The 21,437-nt window shown below is 42.4% G+C and overlaps 1 protein-coding gene across 1 annotated transcript in view; it reads left to right on the top strand.

Moving 5' to 3' along the window:
* Window positions 1-21,437, top strand: part of LOC124545602 (unconventional myosin-XVIIIa) — a 387,918-nt gene that overhangs the window by 167,086 nt on the left and 199,395 nt on the right. The window contains exons 2-3 of the mRNA XM_047124550.1: window positions 11,975-12,181; window positions 18,668-18,844. Coding sequence (XP_046980506.1) covers window positions 11,975-12,181; window positions 18,668-18,844 — 384 coding nt within the window. The remainder of the gene's footprint in view (window positions 1-11,974; window positions 12,182-18,667; window positions 18,845-21,437) is intronic.

The raw sequence follows: 21,437 nt of genomic DNA, 5'->3' as shown, positions 1-21,437 counted from the left end.
ACTTATTTTCAAAGATTTTTTAATTACAAAGAAAGTTTTCCGTGATACATTTCATTCCATTGCTGTAATTTGTAACACCTGAGGGTATAATTACATTTATCCTCAGGGGGGTACATGCTTACTTTGTGTACCATGTGTGTGGCAACCACAAGGAACCCTAGCTAATATGGTATTTGCTTATACAACTTTACACATCGGTACCATATTTCTCTAACACACAATTTACACAGCTATCTGATCATTTAACTGAGAGAGACAAACATTTATTTTACTGCATCAGTGACACATGTTTACGCAATTACACAGTTGGATAACTTCACACTTATGAAACTGTATTTTGTCTGTACTTTGTAAACTGTTCATATTTTTTCGGAACCATTGTGATACTATGAGAGATTTGAATGATATATTTGGTAAGGGAGCATGATTTTAAAGTACGTTTGAGGTAGATGACACTATTGAAATGAGCAGAGAATTTTTTTTACGTTTTGAAATTATTGGAGGAAGTTACGACGATTTTGAGATTTGACTGAGGTGTTATGATGTTATTTTTACGACGACGATGTGTATTATGCTGCTGAGGTATGTTTACGATTAATAGGCTGAGGCTATATGAGTTATTTGATTATGCTTCATATTTATAATGACGAAATATTGACGAGTGTCGATGGATACGTATATGTGTAATAAGGTAAGGAGTAATGAATAGTGGGTAGGGACTCTTGACTTGTGAAAAAGGATGTTGGAAACCAAGAATCGTACTTTAAGAGTTATGACATGTGTGAATCATGTGTGAATGTATCACAATGCCACTGAACATTTTTTGGACACTGTTATATTCATGGGATTTTGTTTCTACAGATTTGTAACGCAAATTCTTGACCTGCGAAATATTTTTATATGCGACTGTCTCTGTAGCGGAAACTGCTGTCGTAAATATTTCCGTAAGAAAGTTAACGGACCACCTACACATAATGCGTCGTGGGCACCCAGCTGTGTCAGACGCCTGGAGAAAAAGCCATTAGCGCGTGCCTTTCAGAGCACAGGAGAACACCTGGAGAACAAGCCATTAGGGTGTGCCTTTCATCGCTAATGCGACACCCTCGTTACTTGAAAACATATGATTACTCGCACTTTGTGCTAATTGCTGAAATGCTTATGAATTGATGGGAAATATTCGTACATCTGCAAACCTGATAATGACAAGTGTCTTTCTATGAGAGTTGAGAGCTACTGACTTACGAAATGCCACATGACTATTGAATGAAATTTTTATGCTTTGGTTTGCGTAATTGCTTATTTCATTTGATATCTGGTTTCCAGCTGTGTTGCAGCATTGCTTTTATAAAATGAAATGCATTTGCTAATGTGAACACTTTCTGTCAACAGATCTATTAAATAATTATTTTATGATCCACATTCTTTAAAAAAGGAGCACTTGGAAAGGAAAGAACAATAAGAAGGAACTAGTAACTGCATTCATAATTTTCTTTTCAAGTAATTGGTAACTTTTTGGTAGAATAACTTCTTGTGGTGCACCACTTTAATTACTTAGACATTAAGATGTGATTATACATTTCCCTTATCTGCATTGTTATGTTTAGTGTAATATTTTTTCTGCTTGCGCTATGTCATGTTTAGGTATAAGTTACTGCTGTTTGCCAGGCATCGTGTTACTGAATTTTAATTTGTGTTACTCTGCTAAGCCAGATTTAATTTTTTGTTTACTGCGCATTGGCTCATATTAGTTGTAATGTTGCATTACTTGTTAATTTAGATTTACTGTAGCTTGCTTTGCAAATTTCCATTTTTTTTCTCGTTGCTGTTTGTGTTGATTTGTTATGTGATGCTGCATTGCCTCGTTCCTTAGTTTAGCATCTGAGCTCAGTAGATTTAAGTTAGCTTAAGAGGGGGTAGCCTCTAAGAGAATGAGTTGCGATGAATTGGAAGAAATGCATTGAGAAAACAGGTTTAGATAGGATTTTCTTGGAAATAAATGATGAGGTAAGATAATGGAAAATAAAAATGAGGTAAGAAATGTGTGAACATATAAACACAGAAAGCATGCTTAGTTAGAATTTTTTTTGGTGGAAACAAAGGATGAAATAAGAGGAAAGATATATGAAGTTTTGGGATGGACTGCAGTACCAAATGTTACACTGAAAACGAACCCTGTCCTTTCCTATTGGTGTTATCCCACTATGTGTTTGTGTACCCTTGAGTATTTGTTTTCTTCCTGTCTCTGTGTACTGTTTCATAGAATTTTTTTCTCTTCTAATACTAAGCTATATTCACTATGAGGAGGAATACTGTTATCCTCAAATATAAGTTGCATTAATAATATGTTATTTTCTTTGTAAAGTTGTTTACAATTCTGTTCTGTTTCAGTGTTCATGTGTGAAATTAATGTTTCGAAAACTAGTCTCATTATTTTATGTATGTACTTATGTCACTATTTTTGTAACACTGATGTATATGTTTATTTCTATTCTTTTGTAAAGCCTGTACTACAAATGTTATCTGTATTATTATGTTTTTAATGATGTATTTTGTACCTTTGTAATTGTATTCTTATGTTATAAAATTGTAATTGTCACCAGTTCATGACATTATTAACTTGTTAGTTACATTTCACTGCACACGTTTCTGTTGGTCATAGTATGTGGACAATATGTGAGAAGTAGGGACTGTTCGTGTTTGCACGTGTGTTAATAATTCTGCAAGGGACTGGATAACAGCATTGCTGGTTCTAAGGACAATTCCAAAAACTTTGTGAGTGCACAAGTGGTGGTTATGGACTTGCTATATTATCCGCAAGACTCTTCAATGGTGATTGTGCACCTGCACAGTCACAACAGATGGCTGCTGGCTATCTCTACAAGGACTACAGTGGGTCTGCATCTTTGATGGCCCACCAATACCATTATCTCTACAAGGACTACAGTGGGTCTGCATCTTTGATGGCCCACCAATACCATTATCTCTACAAGGACTGCAGTGGGTCTGCACCTCTGGTGGCCCACCAATACCATACTCTCTACCAGGACTACAGTGGGTCTGCTCTGTGATGACTTACCTACCAATCTTCTTCAAACCGTCGAATGACTCTGCTGTGGGTTTGCTCTGTTGTGGCCCATTACCTGTCAGCATGTCAAGAGTCAAGACTGGATGGAAATCCACTACTACCGTGTGCATTTTCTTCTACTGCTCAGACTTTGAGAAAAACACTACTATTTTACCATGATGAATGATCAGGACTGTCTTTATGGACTGTGAGAAAATTTTAGCTTTTGACCAACATTGTATCAATAAGTGTGTGCATTTGATATGTTTGTTATTGTAATTATGAAAAATTTTATCAAATCATTATTGGCCACTGCCCAAAAATATTTTGTAAAATTTTTTGTGGGGAGCATGGGGGCTATGTAAGTAGGCTGTTTATGTTTTCTCTATGTAAGTAGGCTGTTTATGTTTTCTCTATGTAAGTAGGCTGTTTAAGTTTTTTTATTGGTAACGCCACATCTGTATGAAAATCACTGGCTGTGCTGTGGGCAGTCTGTGTCTGCTTTGCATTGTTGTAATACTCGCCATTGTAGTGTTAGGCAGCTGGCTGTGAACAGCGCGTAGCGTTGCGCAGTTGGAGGTGAGCCGCCAGCAGTGGTGGATGTGGGGAGAGAGATGGCGGAGTTTTGAAATTTGTCATGAACTGCTATATTTATATATGATAATATCAAGGTAAATACATTGTTTGTTCTCTATTAATATCTTTCATTTGCTAACTATCCCTATCAGTAGTTAGTGCCTTCCATAGTTTGAATCTTTTATTTAGCTGGCAGTAGTGGCGCTCGCTGTATTGCAGTAGCTTGGGCAGCGAAGATTTTTGTGAGGTAAGTGATTTGTGAAAGGTATAGTTTAATGTTAGTCAGGGGCATTCTTTTGTACGGAATTTTGAAAGTCAGATTGCGTTGCGCTAACAAAATATTGTGTGTCAGTTTAAGCACAGCCATGTATAATTGTTGAAAGGGGACGTTTCAATTTGTACGGCCGGACGGGCAGCTTTGCTCGACCATGTTGGGATGATGACAGGCGCTTTGCTGAACGACTCACCGTACTTCTGTTCTGTGTCAGGTCACCATAGGCATTCTGCAAACGCCTTTGAATATCAGCGATTCTCTGGTTTTGCTTCAAAAGAAACTCAGTGACAGCTCTCTGCTTGGAACGCACCTTCGTTGCAGGCGACATTTTGAAGGATACGTTTAGCGCTGCCACCATCAGAACTTCATGAAACTATGGGAACTGAACGGGAATATTCCACGATGCCCCACAAGAAGTTCCGTATCTTTTCAACAGAAATTGGCCGAGAAAAAAAAGTATTGCATTGTTTATTGAACGCCTCTGGTAATTAGTGATTCGGAGTTATGAGAATCTTAACGGTGTGTCGCGGTTAGACTGATTTTATCTGTGTAACTGTGCAGAATATTTATCCAAGTCCGCCAGTAAACGTTTTCGGTTAATCCTTGCAACAGTGCGTAGCGTAAATTGACTAGCGCGCCGTATATCGTGAAGAATGCGTGGATTCGGATCGCGGCAGCGACTGTGACTTAGTGCGATGCACGGACAAAAGGAACGTTACAACAGTTTAATGTCGTAAAGCGCGACACCGTTACATTAGTATTGGTTGGAATGACGGAAGTTCTCAGTGTGCGGGAGACAGAGCTGAAATAGCTGCCACTGAAGTCTCATGCTGAAGACACGTTCCATTTTTAAATTTACAGATAGTTTATCAAGGCTGCGTGATAGGAGATCCCGGACGGCGTTTGGCAGTCGCGTGGGCTTTGATCGATGGACGGCTAGTTAGCGACGGAGCCGCGGTAACGAGGTGACGCTCGGCTGTCGATATTAATGGCCCTGCCAAGGACGGGTGACGCAACAGTGCTGGGCGCTTAGTAACGAGATCTGGGAGGAGCACAGCAGCAGCAGCAGCAGCAGCCCAGGTGGACGTCCCGTTTTACTGCGGGCAGTGCCCAGCCAGAGAAAGTGGCCGAGGGGAAACGACAGCAGGTGACACGGATAAATATTTGTCCTCGGAGCTCCTGCCGCCTTCATCTGCATAGTTGTTTCGCCCCGGTCGAGGACGTTCTGAGGCAAGTCCTTCACGACCTCAAGTCTGGTCCGTGACAGTCTCATCAACGAAACAGTAAACGGTGAAAGAGCGTATGTTGACATATCCGCAGTGCCCGGAATGTTTTAATCATTAACTTAGTACAAAACAAGTAATCCCCCCCTCCCCCGATCGCTTCCTCCCCCCCCCCCCCCCCCCCCCCCGGATTCTTTTCCAAATCGAACTTCCCTTTTTAACACAGCGTCAGACGTCTGATTACTTTACAAATGAGTCATTATGGTAATAAAAAAGAACGTAAATACCACTTACAGAATAGGCCCCTTGCCACTGGCTGTATGAGGAGCGTTCTAAGGTCGTGGGAGATGTTACCAACATGCTGGAATCCCTCTAGCCATTATTATCAGTAGGTGCACCCAGTTGATGCCTCTGCTTTTTTGTTGAAGCGGCTTTTCATATGGCCTCACAGCGACTGAATGGGCCCCTTGCCAGACCTCCTTACCTTAGAAAATAACTGAGGACGTAGCAGGAATCGAAGCAGAGTCCTTCAATCCAGTGCTTTATTTGTTCAACACGCAAAACTCTAATTATGTAGGTTCTATTAGCTTCGAATTATTCATCCTAGCCTAATGAAAAGTATAAACGAAAACTGGTAAACTGGGACCGATGATCGTAGCAGTCTGGTCCCTTTAATCCCCCAAACCCACCACCACTGGTAAACCAAAAGATGCTCCCAGCAAGTGCCCTCATTATCAAACATTCGTTGAGTATGCAAATGGAAATAGTCCCATGCTTCATGACAGAGCGTAGGGGAACGTAGCGGGAGGCCCGCAACGCCGTACTAGGCAAGGTCCTAATTCAGGTGGTTTGCCGTTGCCTTCCTCCGACCGTAATGGGGATGAATGGTGGTGGTGGTGGTGGTGGTGGTGGTGGTGAAGGCGACACAACACCCAGTCATCTCGGGGCAGGTGAAAATCCCGCCGGTAATCGAACCCGGGACCCCGTGCTCGGGAAGCGAGACCACGAGCAGCGGACTTTCGTTGAGTATAGTGTGGTAAGACTGGTTTGGTTTTCCGTTCAGTCCGGTGTTGATCCTAGTTCTTGCTGTAGACAGGGTGTTACAAAAAGGTACGGCCAAACTTTCAGGAAACATTCCTCACACACAAAGAAAGAAAATATGTTATGTGGACATGTGTCCGGAAACGCTTACTTTCCATGTTAGAGCTCATTTTATTACTTCTCTTCAAATCACATTAATCATGGAATGGAAACACACAGCAACAGAACGTACCAGCGTGACTTCAAACACTTTGTTACAGGAAATGTTCAAAATGTCCTCCGTTAGCGAGGATACATTCACCCACCCTCCGTCGCCTGGAATCCCTGATGCGCTGATGCAGCCCTGGAGAATGGCGTATTGTATCACAGCCGTCCACAATACGAGCACGAAGAGTCTCTACATTTGGTACCGGGGTTGCGTAGACAAGAGCTTTCAAATACCCCCATAAATGAAAGTCAAGAGGGTTGAGGTCAGGGGAGCGTGGAGGCCATGTAATTGGTCCGCCTCTACCAATCCATCGGTCACCGAATCTGTTGTTGAGAAGCGTACGAACACTTCGACTGAAATGTGCTGGAGCTCCATCGTGCATGATCCCCATGTTGCGTCGTACTTGTAAAGGCACATGTTCTAGCAGCACAGGTAGAGTATCCCGTATGAAATCATGATAACGTGCTCCATTGTGCGTAGGTGGAAGAACGTACTGACGAAACTAAAATGAGCTCTAACATGGAAATTAAGCGTTTCCGGACACATGTCCACATAACATCTTTTCTTTATTTGTGTGTGAGGAATGTTTCCTGAAAGTTTGGCCGTACCTTTTTGTAACACCCTGTATAGGTGGTGGTCATGTGGCGCTTTGTCGCATTTCCCTAAACCGGTGTACTCAGCTTCCTTGGCCAGAGTGTCTTTTAGTGTATTTACCTTTATTCTGTTGTGCGCCTTAACCTCAAACCTATTGGTAGGCCTATTTAGGCGAGAAAGCTCGTGATCTGCTCTTATAATGCCGTGTGCTAGATAATTTTTGTTTTGTTGATATTATAGCATTTTAACAGCATGAACGTGAATCTGATAGAATAATGATGCTTTCTTCTTGAGTATGGAGAATCAATGAAGTATAAATTTGTCCCCTAGATTAGTCTTGTCTTCAACGAACGTATATCCTGCTCCGTCTTTTTGTCTATACCCATCTGTGTAAATCTATCTTCAGGATGACCACACGAACCGATTCGTACATAAGGGCACTATACTCATAAGGTACTAAAAATTATTACAAATTTAAATATAGCTTCTATTTCCTCATCTCAGTTACGTTTGTGCCAGGTTTATACAGTTTCAAATGTGTTTCTACCCGCTTTTCCCAGAGAACACTAACAGGTTCTTCGATCAGACTTGTCATCGAAGCGTTACCACGTGACGTACAAAAGAAACGTTTAAGTGAAATTACGGCACGGAAGATGGCTCTGCGTGTTTGTGAATCCCATGTAAACTCTTTGCCGGGTCGCAGTGCGATTTATAAATATCAGGTAGTAGTAGAAAAAAACTGTATAGGGTTCAAGACAAATTTCATCTGATTCTTCCCAGCTGTCATCATAAACTTTGTGACTCTCCGTAATAGTCATTTCTGTCACAATAATCTGAATATTATCGTTCATAAGAGCATAAAAGAGCATTCTATAGCACTAGGAAGTCAGGCTACAGCATATCGTGTTGGTCCAGGAGCCAGTTTTATAACTGGTTGCTCATCCAGTCGTGGAAAAGGTTGTAAGCTCCACATGAATCGTTTATTTCACACTTTTGACTGAACCATCTGCTCCGCTTGCATAGCTGTCATGCAAGTATCAAATATCGTCATCATTGGGGTGATTTATTGTTAAGAAAACATCCTCGTCACTGTCAGATGCATTTACAAATACTTTCAGTGCTCGTCATAAAGGAATCTTTTTGTCGTGATAGCCACGCAAAAACTTCTATTCTAGGTACATGAACTGCGATCGAGTGAAACAGTCGATGAGACTTCACTTGTAACGGCAATTATTTGATTATTTGAACATAATAAACTACATGAATTGTTCTACAGACATTCCAACAATACGCAGCAAAAGACCTGCAGTCTCTTAAGATAAATAAATAAAGACAGCATTATGTATTTATCTCACACGTAGAAATAAAATTTTACTACCGATATTTGTACATGGTGTGAATGTTTGAACAGCTGGGTCACAAGCGTAATAGCTTAAGCTATAACAAGGGGTAGAAAGCTTTACATTTTAGTCCTAAGTAGAATGTGTAGAAATACAAAGTATGGGCGTTAGCTTGGAGTAGCATAATTTCCCGCATTCTTCTTGATCGTTGTTCTTGGATTGTGTCGGCAGTGATGGCTAAACTTCGGGAGAGCAATTCCTAGTACACCACACCGTCGTTTTTCCTCCAGATGCATAACATTGTTTCGTGGCTGCGCGCATATCTTTGTGCCGGTGAGTTGCTGCTTCAGCCATTAGTTTCTTTGCCGTATGTTATCATAGAGACACCATTTCTCGTCACCAGTAACGACACGGGATAGGAAATCTCGCTGTTGTTCACGAGCCAATTGATCACCAGCAAGCAGAGATTCACATATGGCCACCCACTGATTTTTTATGATTTTGGTTTAAAGCATGCGGCGCCCATATACCCAATTTTTGAACCTTCCCCATTGCATGTGAATGTCACGCGATGGTGGTATGATCACATTTCATCACATTTGCCAGTTCTGGAGTACACTGACTTTTATCACTGTGGATTAATGCGTTTAAACGATTTTCATCAAACCCCGAAGGTCTTCCTGAGCGTGGAGAGTCGTTTAATGTCAAAACGACCCTCTTCAAAACGAGTAAACGATTTTCCTGCCGTGCTCTGTCTAATGGTATTATCCCCACACACAGCGGAAACAGTTCCTCGGCCCCGAATTCGGATGGATCTCCGCCTAGGTCCGAAAGATTCCGTTCCCCCGATGGTGTTCCGTTGTTACTTCCGCCGAATTTTATGGGAGTTTCGGAATGCTGTTGTTGTTTGCACCGATGGCTCTAAATCTGCTGATCGTGTGGGATTTGCCTTCACGTCCTATGTTGGCACGGAAAATAATCTCCTGCCTCCTACATGTGGGGTGTTTACTGCGGAATTGATGGCAATTTCCTAGGCCCTTACCTTTATTAAACAGTCCCAACACAACCGTGTTTTGTTATGTATGACTCAATGAGTGGCCTTCTGGCTATTGACCGGTGTCTTTCCCGCCATCCCTTGGCCGTCCATGACCATCTGCTGATCTTCACCGTGCTGCTTGTTCCGTTGACTTCCTTTGGGTCCCTGGCCATGTGGGTATCCCAGGTAATGAGCTCGCTGATCGTTTGGCTGGGGGAGCAGTGACTTACCCCCGTTGTCTGTAACCTCTCCTGCAGCGGATTTACGGCTTCACATCAAATTCCACTTCGCACAATCATGGGCCTACTCTTGGGAGGCTACTCCCCTGTCTAATAAACTTCGTGCGATTAAGGTGACACCAGGCCTGTGGCGTTCTTCCTTTCGCCTCTTCCGAAAGGCCTCAACCACCCTGTGTCGTCTCCGCATCGGCCGTACCAGGCTGACCCATGGTTTTCTTTTGAGTAATGAGCCACTCCCACTTTGTGGTTGCGGAGCCTTCCAGTCACTAGCCCACATTTTGGTAGAATGCCCCCTTCTTTTGGCTCCGCGTACTAAGTACAGACTCCCCCACACTTTACCTTTAATGTTGGCTGACGATTCCCCGATGGTCGAACTGGTTCTCAGTTTCCTCCGTGAAAGTGGTTTTTATTCTCACTCTGGTGTTGGGTCAGGGCGGTGAGGGTTGGGGTGTCTCCCACTGTAAGGTTTGTTCAGAGATTCCCGACTCCCCTCCTTGGCCAAGATCCTCTTTTCTATCCCTTTGTTTTTATCACTTTTTAGAATTGGTTAGTCTCCTTTTCCCATAAGCACTTCTACATTCTAGCGGTTGAACGCTTTTAACCTTTTCGTGGGCAAAATTATCGAGCAGGTTTTTTTAATAAGTGGAGAGCAGATAGTAGTTAACAGATAGGTATATTTATCATACAGAATATCAAATTTGTTCCAACTGTGAAAGTGAGGTCACACAACAAGGTGGGAAGTATTCTTTCCACTGCCCTTCCTTGGAGCTAAATGACAAAAACAACTTTTTCAATATATGTCATATTTATTTGATAAATTTTCTTCTCTTGTTACAATGATTGTTCACAATTACTTGCCATGAAATTTTCTGAGACATGGGTCTTTGCAAAGTGGTATTTGACAATATGTACAAACACAGCGAGTGCTCTTTTCCGCAGCTTTGGTACTACAATGATGGCACGTCCAGTAGGTTTCTCCTAAAATGGGTTGATGCTCCCCTACAGCCACATGACGAAAATCTGCAGGTACTTTACCCCTTTTGCCAGAAAGACAGGTTTTTGTCCACGCCTTTTTTGGGATGAGAAGCCAGCGATCAATAGTCTGGCTAGATGGATGCTGTATGTGAGCTGAACATGCTGTACACTTTCTCTTTTACTTATTTTCCACAGGATAAAACTGTTCACTGCAGCAACGTCCACCAGGAAATAAAATATTCTGTGCCACCATTTTACAGAACGTCTGCCAATAGCATACCTTTCTCTTAATTGATCAAACTTATCGACACCACCCATTATTTTGTTGTATTCTGCCACAACTTCAGGACAAGAAATCTCTGTACTAGTACCATCCTTGTTTTTCCTTTTCACTGTGGCTGTTTCTAATGGGTCATTAATTGAGGACAGGAAAGTGACTGGATGATTATCCATCCATTTTACTGCAGAAATGCCTCCTTTTGTTTCAAACTGGAACTCTCCTCGTTCCAATTTTACGTTTTCCTTCATAAATTTGGGTACATCAAAAGTATTTATCTTATACTATAGCTTTGAGGAAAAAATCACAAAATGTCACGCAAACAGCACTGAAAGGCTCCTCTACAGAGCAACACCCAGCTATACAATGCCTCTGCGCGAATGTACAGCAAAAACGGCGGGACCTTCCGATTGGAAGTAGTACCCTATACTGTTCACTAGGTGGTAACACCTTAAAGAGGTGGGAACTGTGAAGCCCACGGGACTAGGAGCGAGTTCATTGTAGTGGGAAGCATGTTTCCCACGGCTCACGAAAGGGTTAAATAGCAGGTGGTCTTGCTTATACTGCTTCAGAGGTGGGATATTTCCTGCCTCTGGCATAGCCTCGGGGTTGCTCTCTTGCTGACTACCCTTATTTTGTTTTTACCATTGACCGCGCGACTGCGCTTTTACGTTTTTTAATCTTTTCCCCTTTTATCTTTCTGACTTTTCTGAGACGTCAGACTGCCACAGCGCAAACGTCTCTAGCTCGCTCTGCTACTCTCACGTTCTATATTGAACTCGGGTAGAGGTATGAAACGTCCCGAATTTTCTACTTGACACTTAATTATCTAGCGTCCACAGCTCCACTCGTACTATCTCCAAATGACGATATGTAGACTCAAATAGCAATAGTGAACAACAAATAAAAAATGACAATCGATAAATAAACCCATAGCAACCGGAGTATCAACATGCAAACAAAAGCGCTAGAACAAACTCCTGTTCGGGTACTATCGACCCGAAGATAACAGCAAGGTTAACGATGTGCGTCAGTAAGATGTTAGAGTAGAGAGCAGAAGCAGGTATTCCCGCAGTGGAGGTGCCCACGCTATGTGTGACGGCGCTGCCGGTTGCGGTGTGTTGCAGGCGCGCTCCGAGGAGCAGGTGTCGGCGTGGCTGCAGTCAGCCGAGCACGTGTGGCTGGTGCACCGCGCCGGCTTCTCGGCCGCGCGCCGCTGCCCCACGCCCGCCGACAGCGACTCCGACGGCGACGCCGCCACCTCGGGCAAGCTGCGCATCTGCCTCGACGCCACCGGCGACACGCTGCTCGTCGACGAAGACGACGTCGAGAAGGTGAGTAGGAGGCGCCGCGCCTGCCTCAGCACCAGCGCCTTCAGCTGTGCAGAAGCCCGTTGTCATCAGTGTGGGAACTGGTTTACCGCACTGCAGGCGCATATCCATGGGCTAGAGGGCGAGGGTCGTTACGGGGTCATGACTCCACCCCACAAAATTCAGAATCACTACTAAACAGAGATGTAAACAAATTAGTGCTTCATTGTTATTACACTACTGGCCATTAAAATTGCTACACCAAGAAGAAATGCAGATGATAAACGGGTATTCATTGGACAAATATATTATGCTACAACTGACATGGGATTACATTTTCACGCAATTTGGGTGCATACATCCTGAGAAATCAGTACCCAGCACAACCACCTCTGGCCGTAATAACGGCCTTGATACGCCTGGGAATTGAGTCAAACAGAGCTTGGATGGCGTGTACAGGTACAGCTGCCCGTGCAGCTTCAACACGATACCACAGTTCATCAAGAGTAGTGACTGGCGTAATGTGACGATCCAGTTGCTCGGCCACCATTGACCAGACGTTTCCAATCGCTGAGAGATCTGGAGAATGTTCTGGCCAGGGCAGCAGTCGAACATTTTCTGTATCCGGTAAGGCCCGTACAGGACCTGCAATATCCGGTCATGCGTTATCTTGCTGAAGTGTGGGGTTTCGCAGGGATCGAATGAAGGGTAGAGCCACGGGTCGTAACACATCTGAAATGTCACGTCCACTGTTCGAAGTGCCGTCAATGCGAACAAGAGGTGACTCAGGCGTGTAACCAATGGCAACCCATATCATCACGCCGGGTGATACGCCAGTATGGCGATGACGAACACACGCCTCCAATGTGCGTTCACCGCGATGTCGCCAAACGCGGATGCCACCATCATGATGCTGTAAACAGAACCTGGATTCATCCGAAAAAATTACGTTTTGCCATTCGTGCACCCAGGTTCGTCGTTGAGTACACCATTGGGGCATTCCTGTCTGTGATGCAGCGTCAAGGGTAACCACAGCCACGGTCTCCTAGCTGATAGTCCATGCTGCTGCATACGTCGTCGAACTGTTCGTGCTGATGGTTGTTGTCTTGCAAACGTACCCATCTGTTGACTCAGGGATCGAGACGTGGCTGCATGATCCGTTACAGCCATGCGGATAAGATGCCTGTCTACTCGACTGCTAGTGATACGACGCCATTGGGACCCAGCACGGCGTTCCGTATTACCCTCCTGAACCCACCGATTCCATATTCTGCTAACAGTCATTGCATGTCGACCAACGCGAGCAGCAATGTTGCGATACGATGAACCGCAATCGTGATAGGCTACAATCCAACCGTTATCAAACTCGGAAACGTGATGGTACGCATTTCTGCTCCTTACACGAGGCATCACAACCACCTTTCACCAGGCAACTCCGGTCAACTGCTGTTTGTGTAACAAATCGGTTGGAAACTTTGCCCATGTCGGCACGTTGTAGGTTTCGACACTGGCGCCAACCTTGTGTGAATGCTCTGAAAAGCTAACCATTTGCCTTAACAGCATCTTCTTTCTGCTGGTTAAATTTCCCGTCTGTAGCACGTCATCTTCATGGTGTAGCAATTTTAATGACCAGTTGTGTAAAATAATTCTGAGCAACTGTGGCAGGCCAAACGTGCGGATGAAAGTTACTCAGTCTGACAAAGAAAGTGAAGCATCCAAAATGGGAGGACTAAGTGAAATGAAGTTTCATGGTTCGAGAGGGTTTTTGATGTTATTTCAGTGATTTCAAAATAGTATATCAGTAAGAAATATCCGAGATTTTGGGACTTGGACAGAGTTGATGTCTGAGCTGGTCCCCCACTTTTTCTATTGGGGACAGATCTGGGGATCTTGCAGGCCATGAGAGTGCATCAACATGACGCAGATAGTTCACAAAAATGTGTGTCATGTAGATGAACATTGTCCTGTTTAAAATGGTACCACTGTACTGTCACACTGCAGGTAACAAATGAAGATGCACGATATCCCCGACATACCATTGTGCCGTAAGAGTTTCCTTGGTGACCTGAAGTAATGCTCTCTGTTCGTGACACCACCTCAGATGAAGCCATTTGTGTTGTGGTGTTAACAGCAGCCAATACATGAAACAGTAATTCACAAGTCCTGCTGCTGCACTCTGACCAATGGTGTAAGATGGCACAGAATGTGACAGGGAGTCAATTTCTTCTTCTTTGGTGCCAGTGCAGGTGTAAAAGGGTGAAGATATGTGTGATACACAATACAATGATCATCCGTTCTGGTTATAAGACAATGAGTGCGCCTGCCGTCACATTGCCGTGCAGTCGAACATCACGTCACTGTCATACCCAAATTCCCCAGAAGTGTAGATATTGCAGAATTCAACCAGTCAACCAAATAAAAACTCACAGTGAGGGTCCTTTAATTCTGTCAGGCACTGATTATGCTGTCTTACACAAGTATTCAGCATATCCATTTTCTTCACAGTGATCACTCCACATCTGATGCTGTTCACACACCCTTATATATCCTACCAGGCCTGTCAAAAACACTGATAGATTCTGGTATATACACTACCAGGCCTATGAAAAACACTGATATATTCTGATGTCCACTGTGTCACAGAGAATTGCAACTCTAATCATTTATGTATCCACCTATGATGTGTACATGCGAAAAGTCGCATTGATATCCGACCATGTCTTATGGGTGATTCACTTTTATTGTCTGACAGTGTATGTTGAGAGGAGAGGGAGAATCAAATGTTGTGCTGCAGCCAATTTATCTTGTGCAAATCTTATCATTTTGGCAGAACTGCAGCATATGACATGCTATGTCTGCAACTGCTCAAATGACGTTCAGTCACAGTACACAAATGAAATTCATTTGCACCACTACACAATAAGAAATTCACGCATTTGTGATTGTAATAGTTCAGATGTTGAAGATATAATCATTTAATCTTCACTTCTTCAATGTTCGAGCAACATGGTAAACAATTTGTCTCAGAATTGAGAAAACTTCGAGTATCATTCCTAACAACCTTTGCTGGTTTTTGTAATAGACAAAGATATGGCACTTCTTAGATTTTTAATAAGATTAACTTCAGCTAACAATTTTAAAATCTGACCTCAGACATGTAGAGGTGGTGCTGCCATTGCTTTTTAGTTGTTAATTATAAAATTGTTCGTATCTCAAAGAATTGTGGCTTTACAACCCAGTTTGTAAACCTTTTTGTAGAGGAAATGTGTAACTATTAATTCTGTATTTAGAAATTAAAATTATTTCCTTTTATGATAATACTGAAGAAGTATTGTTCAATTACTTTAACATAATTGCCTGTGTGTTAGATAAATATTTAATTTTTTGCAACACAGTGGCTTTGGTGTACTACCACTGAAGGTGAAAGAAACATGTTGCATCCTGCATATTCTTGAACCTTCGTATTGTTTTCAAACTTTGGCCTCGTCCTACAATTCACTTCCCAACCTCAAACTTTCCTCTATTACCAAATTAACTATTTCTTGGTGCTTCAGGACACATCCTTCTAACCTATCCCTTCGTTTATTCAAGGTGTGCCAATACCTCCTCATTAGTTATCGAATCTATCCACATAATCTTCAACATTTGTCCCTAGCACCATATTTCAAACTCTTCAATTTTCTTCTTGTGTATGCAGTTCACCATCCACATTTCACTTCAGTACTATGCTACATTCCCAACAAATACATTCAGAAAAGATGTCTGTGCACTAAAATTTAATCTGATATAAACAAATTTCATTTGAGCTAAACAATTACTCTTTCCCAAAAACATTTTTCTTGCTATTGCCAGTGTGTGTTCTGTATACCTTTTGTCATTAGCAGTTATTTGATGCCCAAATAGTAAAACTTGTCTACTACTCTCACTGCAGGTGGATAACATGAACAAAAGCATTATTGATGTGTATGTGTTTACAACTTCCTTCATTCCTTGGAATAATGTGCTCTCAATCTAAACCTAGATACTGGCACTGACAGTGTCTCATTCTCACAAAGGGCATCTAAGTTCTTCATTCGTATTCTTACTTGTTAGCGAATTTTCATTTCATGGCACATCTTTCACAAATGTTGAAAGCTTCATCTAACAGTTCGTTGAATCATCCATTGATGCTATGTATTTCTGATAGTGCCATTCCTAAGAGGTACTACACTGCTGAAATGCCCATACTCTGTGTGAAAGGCATTACATCCCATATTGAATTTATGTAGTTCTCTGTGTTGAATCACCAGAAGGGCAACACAGCTGTAGGATAAAATTTTCTTTTTGGGTGCTCCTTCATTACATGTCTTTCATATAAGAATAATGTTTGTCAGTGCCTTAAGAGTGCAATGACTCTTCCTTGAATTGCACAGAGTATATCACATTTTCTCACACAGCACATTGGGTACAGTATCATATACTAAGTTTTTCAATTATGCCGTCATAGAATGATGTGGTAAAAAAAGGATAGACTTCTCAAATGTTTTGATAAACAGGGTTGTTTCTTGATAAGCATCTTTAATGGTTGGAATAGTACTAATTTCTTGATTCTCTTTTTGTACACCATTTTGTGTATGCTACATCAAAGGCCTAAAACATAATAGATCACTTGTTACATAAGCTGATAACTTAAGGTGCACATCCAGACACAATAATATATTGTGTGTGGTAAGAGTAATCAGTGGAGGTGAAATATGGTGAAAACTCACCTGCCAAGAACAACATTAGCCAGAACCAGCAACACATGAATGAAATGACTTCTTATAAAACTCTGGACAGACTGCAATATAAGCAATATAAGTGGGCAGTCATTCTGCTGGTCAGTGTCACTTTTTTCACCTATTTCCACAGTTTTCAATTCTTGTCACTCCCCCTATACATATGTTCACAAGAAATTTCTTGTGCCATCAGGCATCCATTTTTCTGGGGGAGTTAGCCAGTTAGCCACAGCTTAGTCACCTGTGTGCACTTGCTCTTTCACTTCACTGAAGGGATGGTGCACTTCTGAAATCTTGTGTTCGTCATATAGCTGTCTAGTGAACTGTTGGCACTGTCTAAACAGACCAAACTCCATTTAGCTTATGTTCAAAGGACTGGTTTCTGTGGACAGCTGTTGACCACCAATGTTCTATGGATGTCTGTAAATATATATCAGTGCCTGCAGTACTTCCTTTTCCCCATCTTATTTCCGTGTTGATCTAAACTGGTATTTTTTTGTTTTTTTGTTTGTTTTTTCTTCCCCTGTCCATTTGGCACGCAGTATCAATCACTCATACATTGGAGACGAACGGAAATGAATTTGAGCTGGAGAAATGAGATCACTGGTAAACTGATTATTCTGAAGGTCAAGTCATCATAATGCTTTCCAAATAAAGCACAACAGTTCCCAGCCATTACTTCAAAAAATTGTTACAAAAGGTTGGTTCCTTCCACCTATTTTAAGATAATGTCCTTGAAATGTGAAGGTTCAGTTGTATGTTTGGTTTTCCACTTTTCTTGCTACCATTTATTCACTCGATCCCAAGTGTTCAACATTGGAAATTTAAGGGTGATGATAAAAACAAACAAATAAGACGAGAGGCAGTCATTGGTCTTTATAGATTTTCCCCTTTGTTATTCTCTTCGGTGTGCCTGTGCACTATGCATCAGTCATCTTAGGTTGATGGTTGCCTTTCCTGATGTTTGTTTAAGCAGCAAGCACACGTATGAAATAACAAAAATGAGGAAACAGTGTACAGACTGTAGAGGAAAGTAAATTTCACATCAAGTAACGAGACACATGAACTACATCTATGGAACTACAGGTAGCTTCCACTCCATGTTATTAATTCCATGTCTGAGAGATAAGGTAACCTAAAAGTAGTTTCTGCAGTTTTGTCTTGAGACGATATTTGTAACGCTCATTGTTGCAAAGTGTTTCATTGGTGGAAGAAGAGCGGCAGTATTTCTTCATCCCATTGAGACAATGTTAAAAGGGTGCATATCCATTTAACGCTACCTAAATCAGTAACTGGCTAGAGCAAGACAGCTGCCCTTCTTCTAGCAATGAAAAAGTTTGCAACGATGAGCATTAAAGATATAGTCCTAAGGAGAAATTGCAGAAATTACATTTAGGCTCCTTTACCTCTCAGGAATGGAGTTGTCTGCTACTTATGACACCTACTACTTTCAACCCTTCACCATCTCCTCCTTCCCCCTCGTCATGTGGTACATTTCATTAAAATATTTTGCTATGTGCTATCCCTTCCTGACAAAGAGTGTCTTAATAAATTCTTAGAGCCTGCACTTATTGTTCATATTTGCACTTAAAGTGAAATTTATGATTAACATTCCTAGTAAGGGCACAAGGTTGTTAGTATATGTGTGGTGACCTATACACCTGATTCAATACTGCTGTTTTGTGCATCATTTTGTAAGCTACCTGTTTCACTTGCAGTTATAGTACAGATGCCCTGTCTCACAATTTTGCAGGCAAACCCTCCTCAGTTTGACAGAGCTGAGGACTTGGCTCACCTCCGCTACCTCAACGAATCGAGTGTGCTTCACACGTTACGTCAGAGATATGCCAGTAACCTCATTCACACCTATGCTGGTCCTGCAATGGTTGTCATCAATCCCATGGCACCACTTGCTATCTACTCTGAAAAGGTAAGTGTATACATAATTTTTCATGAAGCCATTTCAGAAGAATAGTTTATTTCTATTAAATGCTGTTGGAGTACTCGCAGTAAACACTATTCTTCCTGTTCATTAGAGTAAGTCGCCTAACTTATGAATTATTAGTTTACCAAGTTCAAGTTTATCAGTGTTTATCTATAGCAATACATACAGTTGAGAAAGTCAGTAACAATAAAAACAATTTAATTCAGAAATCATATACACATCCAATAAGTCATCCACACACATTGCCTAATCTGTGCTAAACAGTGATCCGTAAGCAGAATGAAGTTAGCTGGTGCATGGAATATTACAGAATGAGACACAAGCCCCTCTGCTCTGGGGTTAAATAGAAAAGCATTGGACGTTTCCGTGTAGTTGGACTGAAAGGTTGACGCAAGCACCACTCTTGATGCACAGCTGCCACTGCTGCCTGAAAGTACTGCCACCTGGTGACCGAGCTTAGCATGGGCAGATTAAATAATATGTAATGGGCCAGCATCTTGCATCCTGCTGAGCTTTGAGGTATGGCAATATGCTGGTGCAAATGAGGTGGTAACCGCAGATTACCACAGTTCTCTCCTTTTGTCAGGGTGCCTACAATCTGATGCCACCCCAACGTTCCTCCCCTTTAATTTGGGACATCGCTTATTGATCAGGAAGGTAATGTCCGTGTCCTCTGTGCCATTGCCTGTGGTTGCTCCCTGTGCTGCAAAAGCAATCTGTCAGCTTGAAGTGGAGATTAGGGCTGAAAGTGACCTTGGACAATGATAGACCAAGCATGGGCAGATGCTCATGAATGGGACCCTGACTGCAGGTTGCACTGATGGCAACAGCAGTTCGATGGAGGTCACATGGGGCTCATGTGTGCAGGAACACTTTTCTAGAATTGGTGCCTGCTGCCCATGTGGTACCACCATGTGAAAGCACTGTCGAGGACTGAGGTGAGAAAAGGGGACCGGCAGCAGGAATGCTGGATGAACTCATAGGTGTGAGTGGAGGAGACAGAGACTGGGCCTCCAATTATTCATTGTTAACCCAGTGAACAGCCACTCACAAAACTGGAGATGCTGAGGAGCATCTACTGGTGTCAATGAATGAACAACAAACACTCAGTAGGGATGCATGTGCAGGCCCAGGCAGAATATTCGTCTGTCACATGCCTGTCTCATGTGACAGGTGTTGGGTTGATTTGGTAGGACTCTGAAGGATTTTATGGTGAACTGCAACCACATTTTCTGGTGTGTTTCGGAATGTTTTTAGACTTGTCCAAAACGGACACCATTTTTGGGCTAAGGAATGGATGAATTGAGGACTTACGTCAGTTTCCAGGGTGTGGGGCAGACATTTGATGGAGACAGACTGAAGCACTTTTCCGTCTGCCATAGTGGCAGTTCACTACTTTGGGAATCAAAAGTAGATGTTTGACCACCATCCAATAAGCATCGAAGAAGAGCCCAGTGAGTTGACATGGACACACTCCCACAGCTGTGATGGCCCAGTTCACAGTGAATAACATTGCCAGGGAGATATCTGCTGTCCTGCACATTTAGAACAATCATTGTGTAAATTTCATTCTTATGATAGATTCCAGGCCAGTAGACATGATGCGAAGCAAACTATGCGCAAGACACTCTAGTGATTTTGATTCAGAAGGTAAAGAATGTCATGATGGAGTGTGGCTCGGATGACCACTGGTGGAACAGTATTTTCTGTTGACAACAAAATAACAGCATTGACAGACATGAGTCTTTGTTGTAACAAAAGATAACTGTGCACGGCCACACTTGCAGAATGTATTCATGCACTTGACGGATAACAGGGGTGGTAGTGGCAGCTTGATTGATGCAAGATCTGGTAATAGGGAATTCATCCACTGTCTGGTGAGCTTCCTCACCAAGTAAAAACAAATTACTTCATCTTGATCCAGATCAGGGTCAGGTCCATCAGCAAACATGAAAGAGCATCTATGTTTGAATGCTGAGCCATAGGGCAGGAATGAATCTTATAATTATGCCTACTAAGTAAGAGGCGCCAATGTTGCAGTCAATGGACCATCTTGTCTGACATGTGCTGTGGGGTTAGAGAGAGCCTCTGATGGCTTGTAACTGGTAACCAAAAAAAATTAACACAGTAGAGAAACACATGAAACTTCTTAATAGCATAAATAACTGCAGGAACCTCCTTTTCTATTTGAGAATAATTCTTCTGTAAAGCATTAAGTGATGCAAAAACAGTGGGCTGTTCCGAACTATCAGCACAACATGGAGACAACACAGACCCCATGCCACACTGCAATGCATCCATACCAATCGTAAGCTGGAACCCTAGCTAGTAGGTGGCCAAGAATGGGAAAGAATCCAAACCATCTCTCATTATTACGAATTTGTGGTTGCAGGCAGCGGTCCACAAAAACACTGCACCTTTCTTACGCAGCTGATTCAGAGTATAGGAAAATTGAGCTGCCTGCGGAAGTAACATGTAGCAATAAATAGTTGTGCATAAGAATTCTTGAAGCTTTTTGACATTTGGAGGGTGCAGGAGGGCTGCAATAGCTGCTATGTGACTCTCATCATCTGAATCC

This window comes from Schistocerca americana, chromosome 8, assembly GCF_021461395.2.
Source record: "Schistocerca americana isolate TAMUIC-IGC-003095 chromosome 8, iqSchAmer2.1, whole genome shotgun sequence".
Classification (NCBI taxonomy): domain Eukaryota; kingdom Metazoa; phylum Arthropoda; class Insecta; order Orthoptera; family Acrididae; genus Schistocerca; species Schistocerca americana.
The sequence above is the reverse complement of the archived record's forward strand: the minus strand, read 5'-3'. Positions and strand labels throughout refer to the sequence as shown.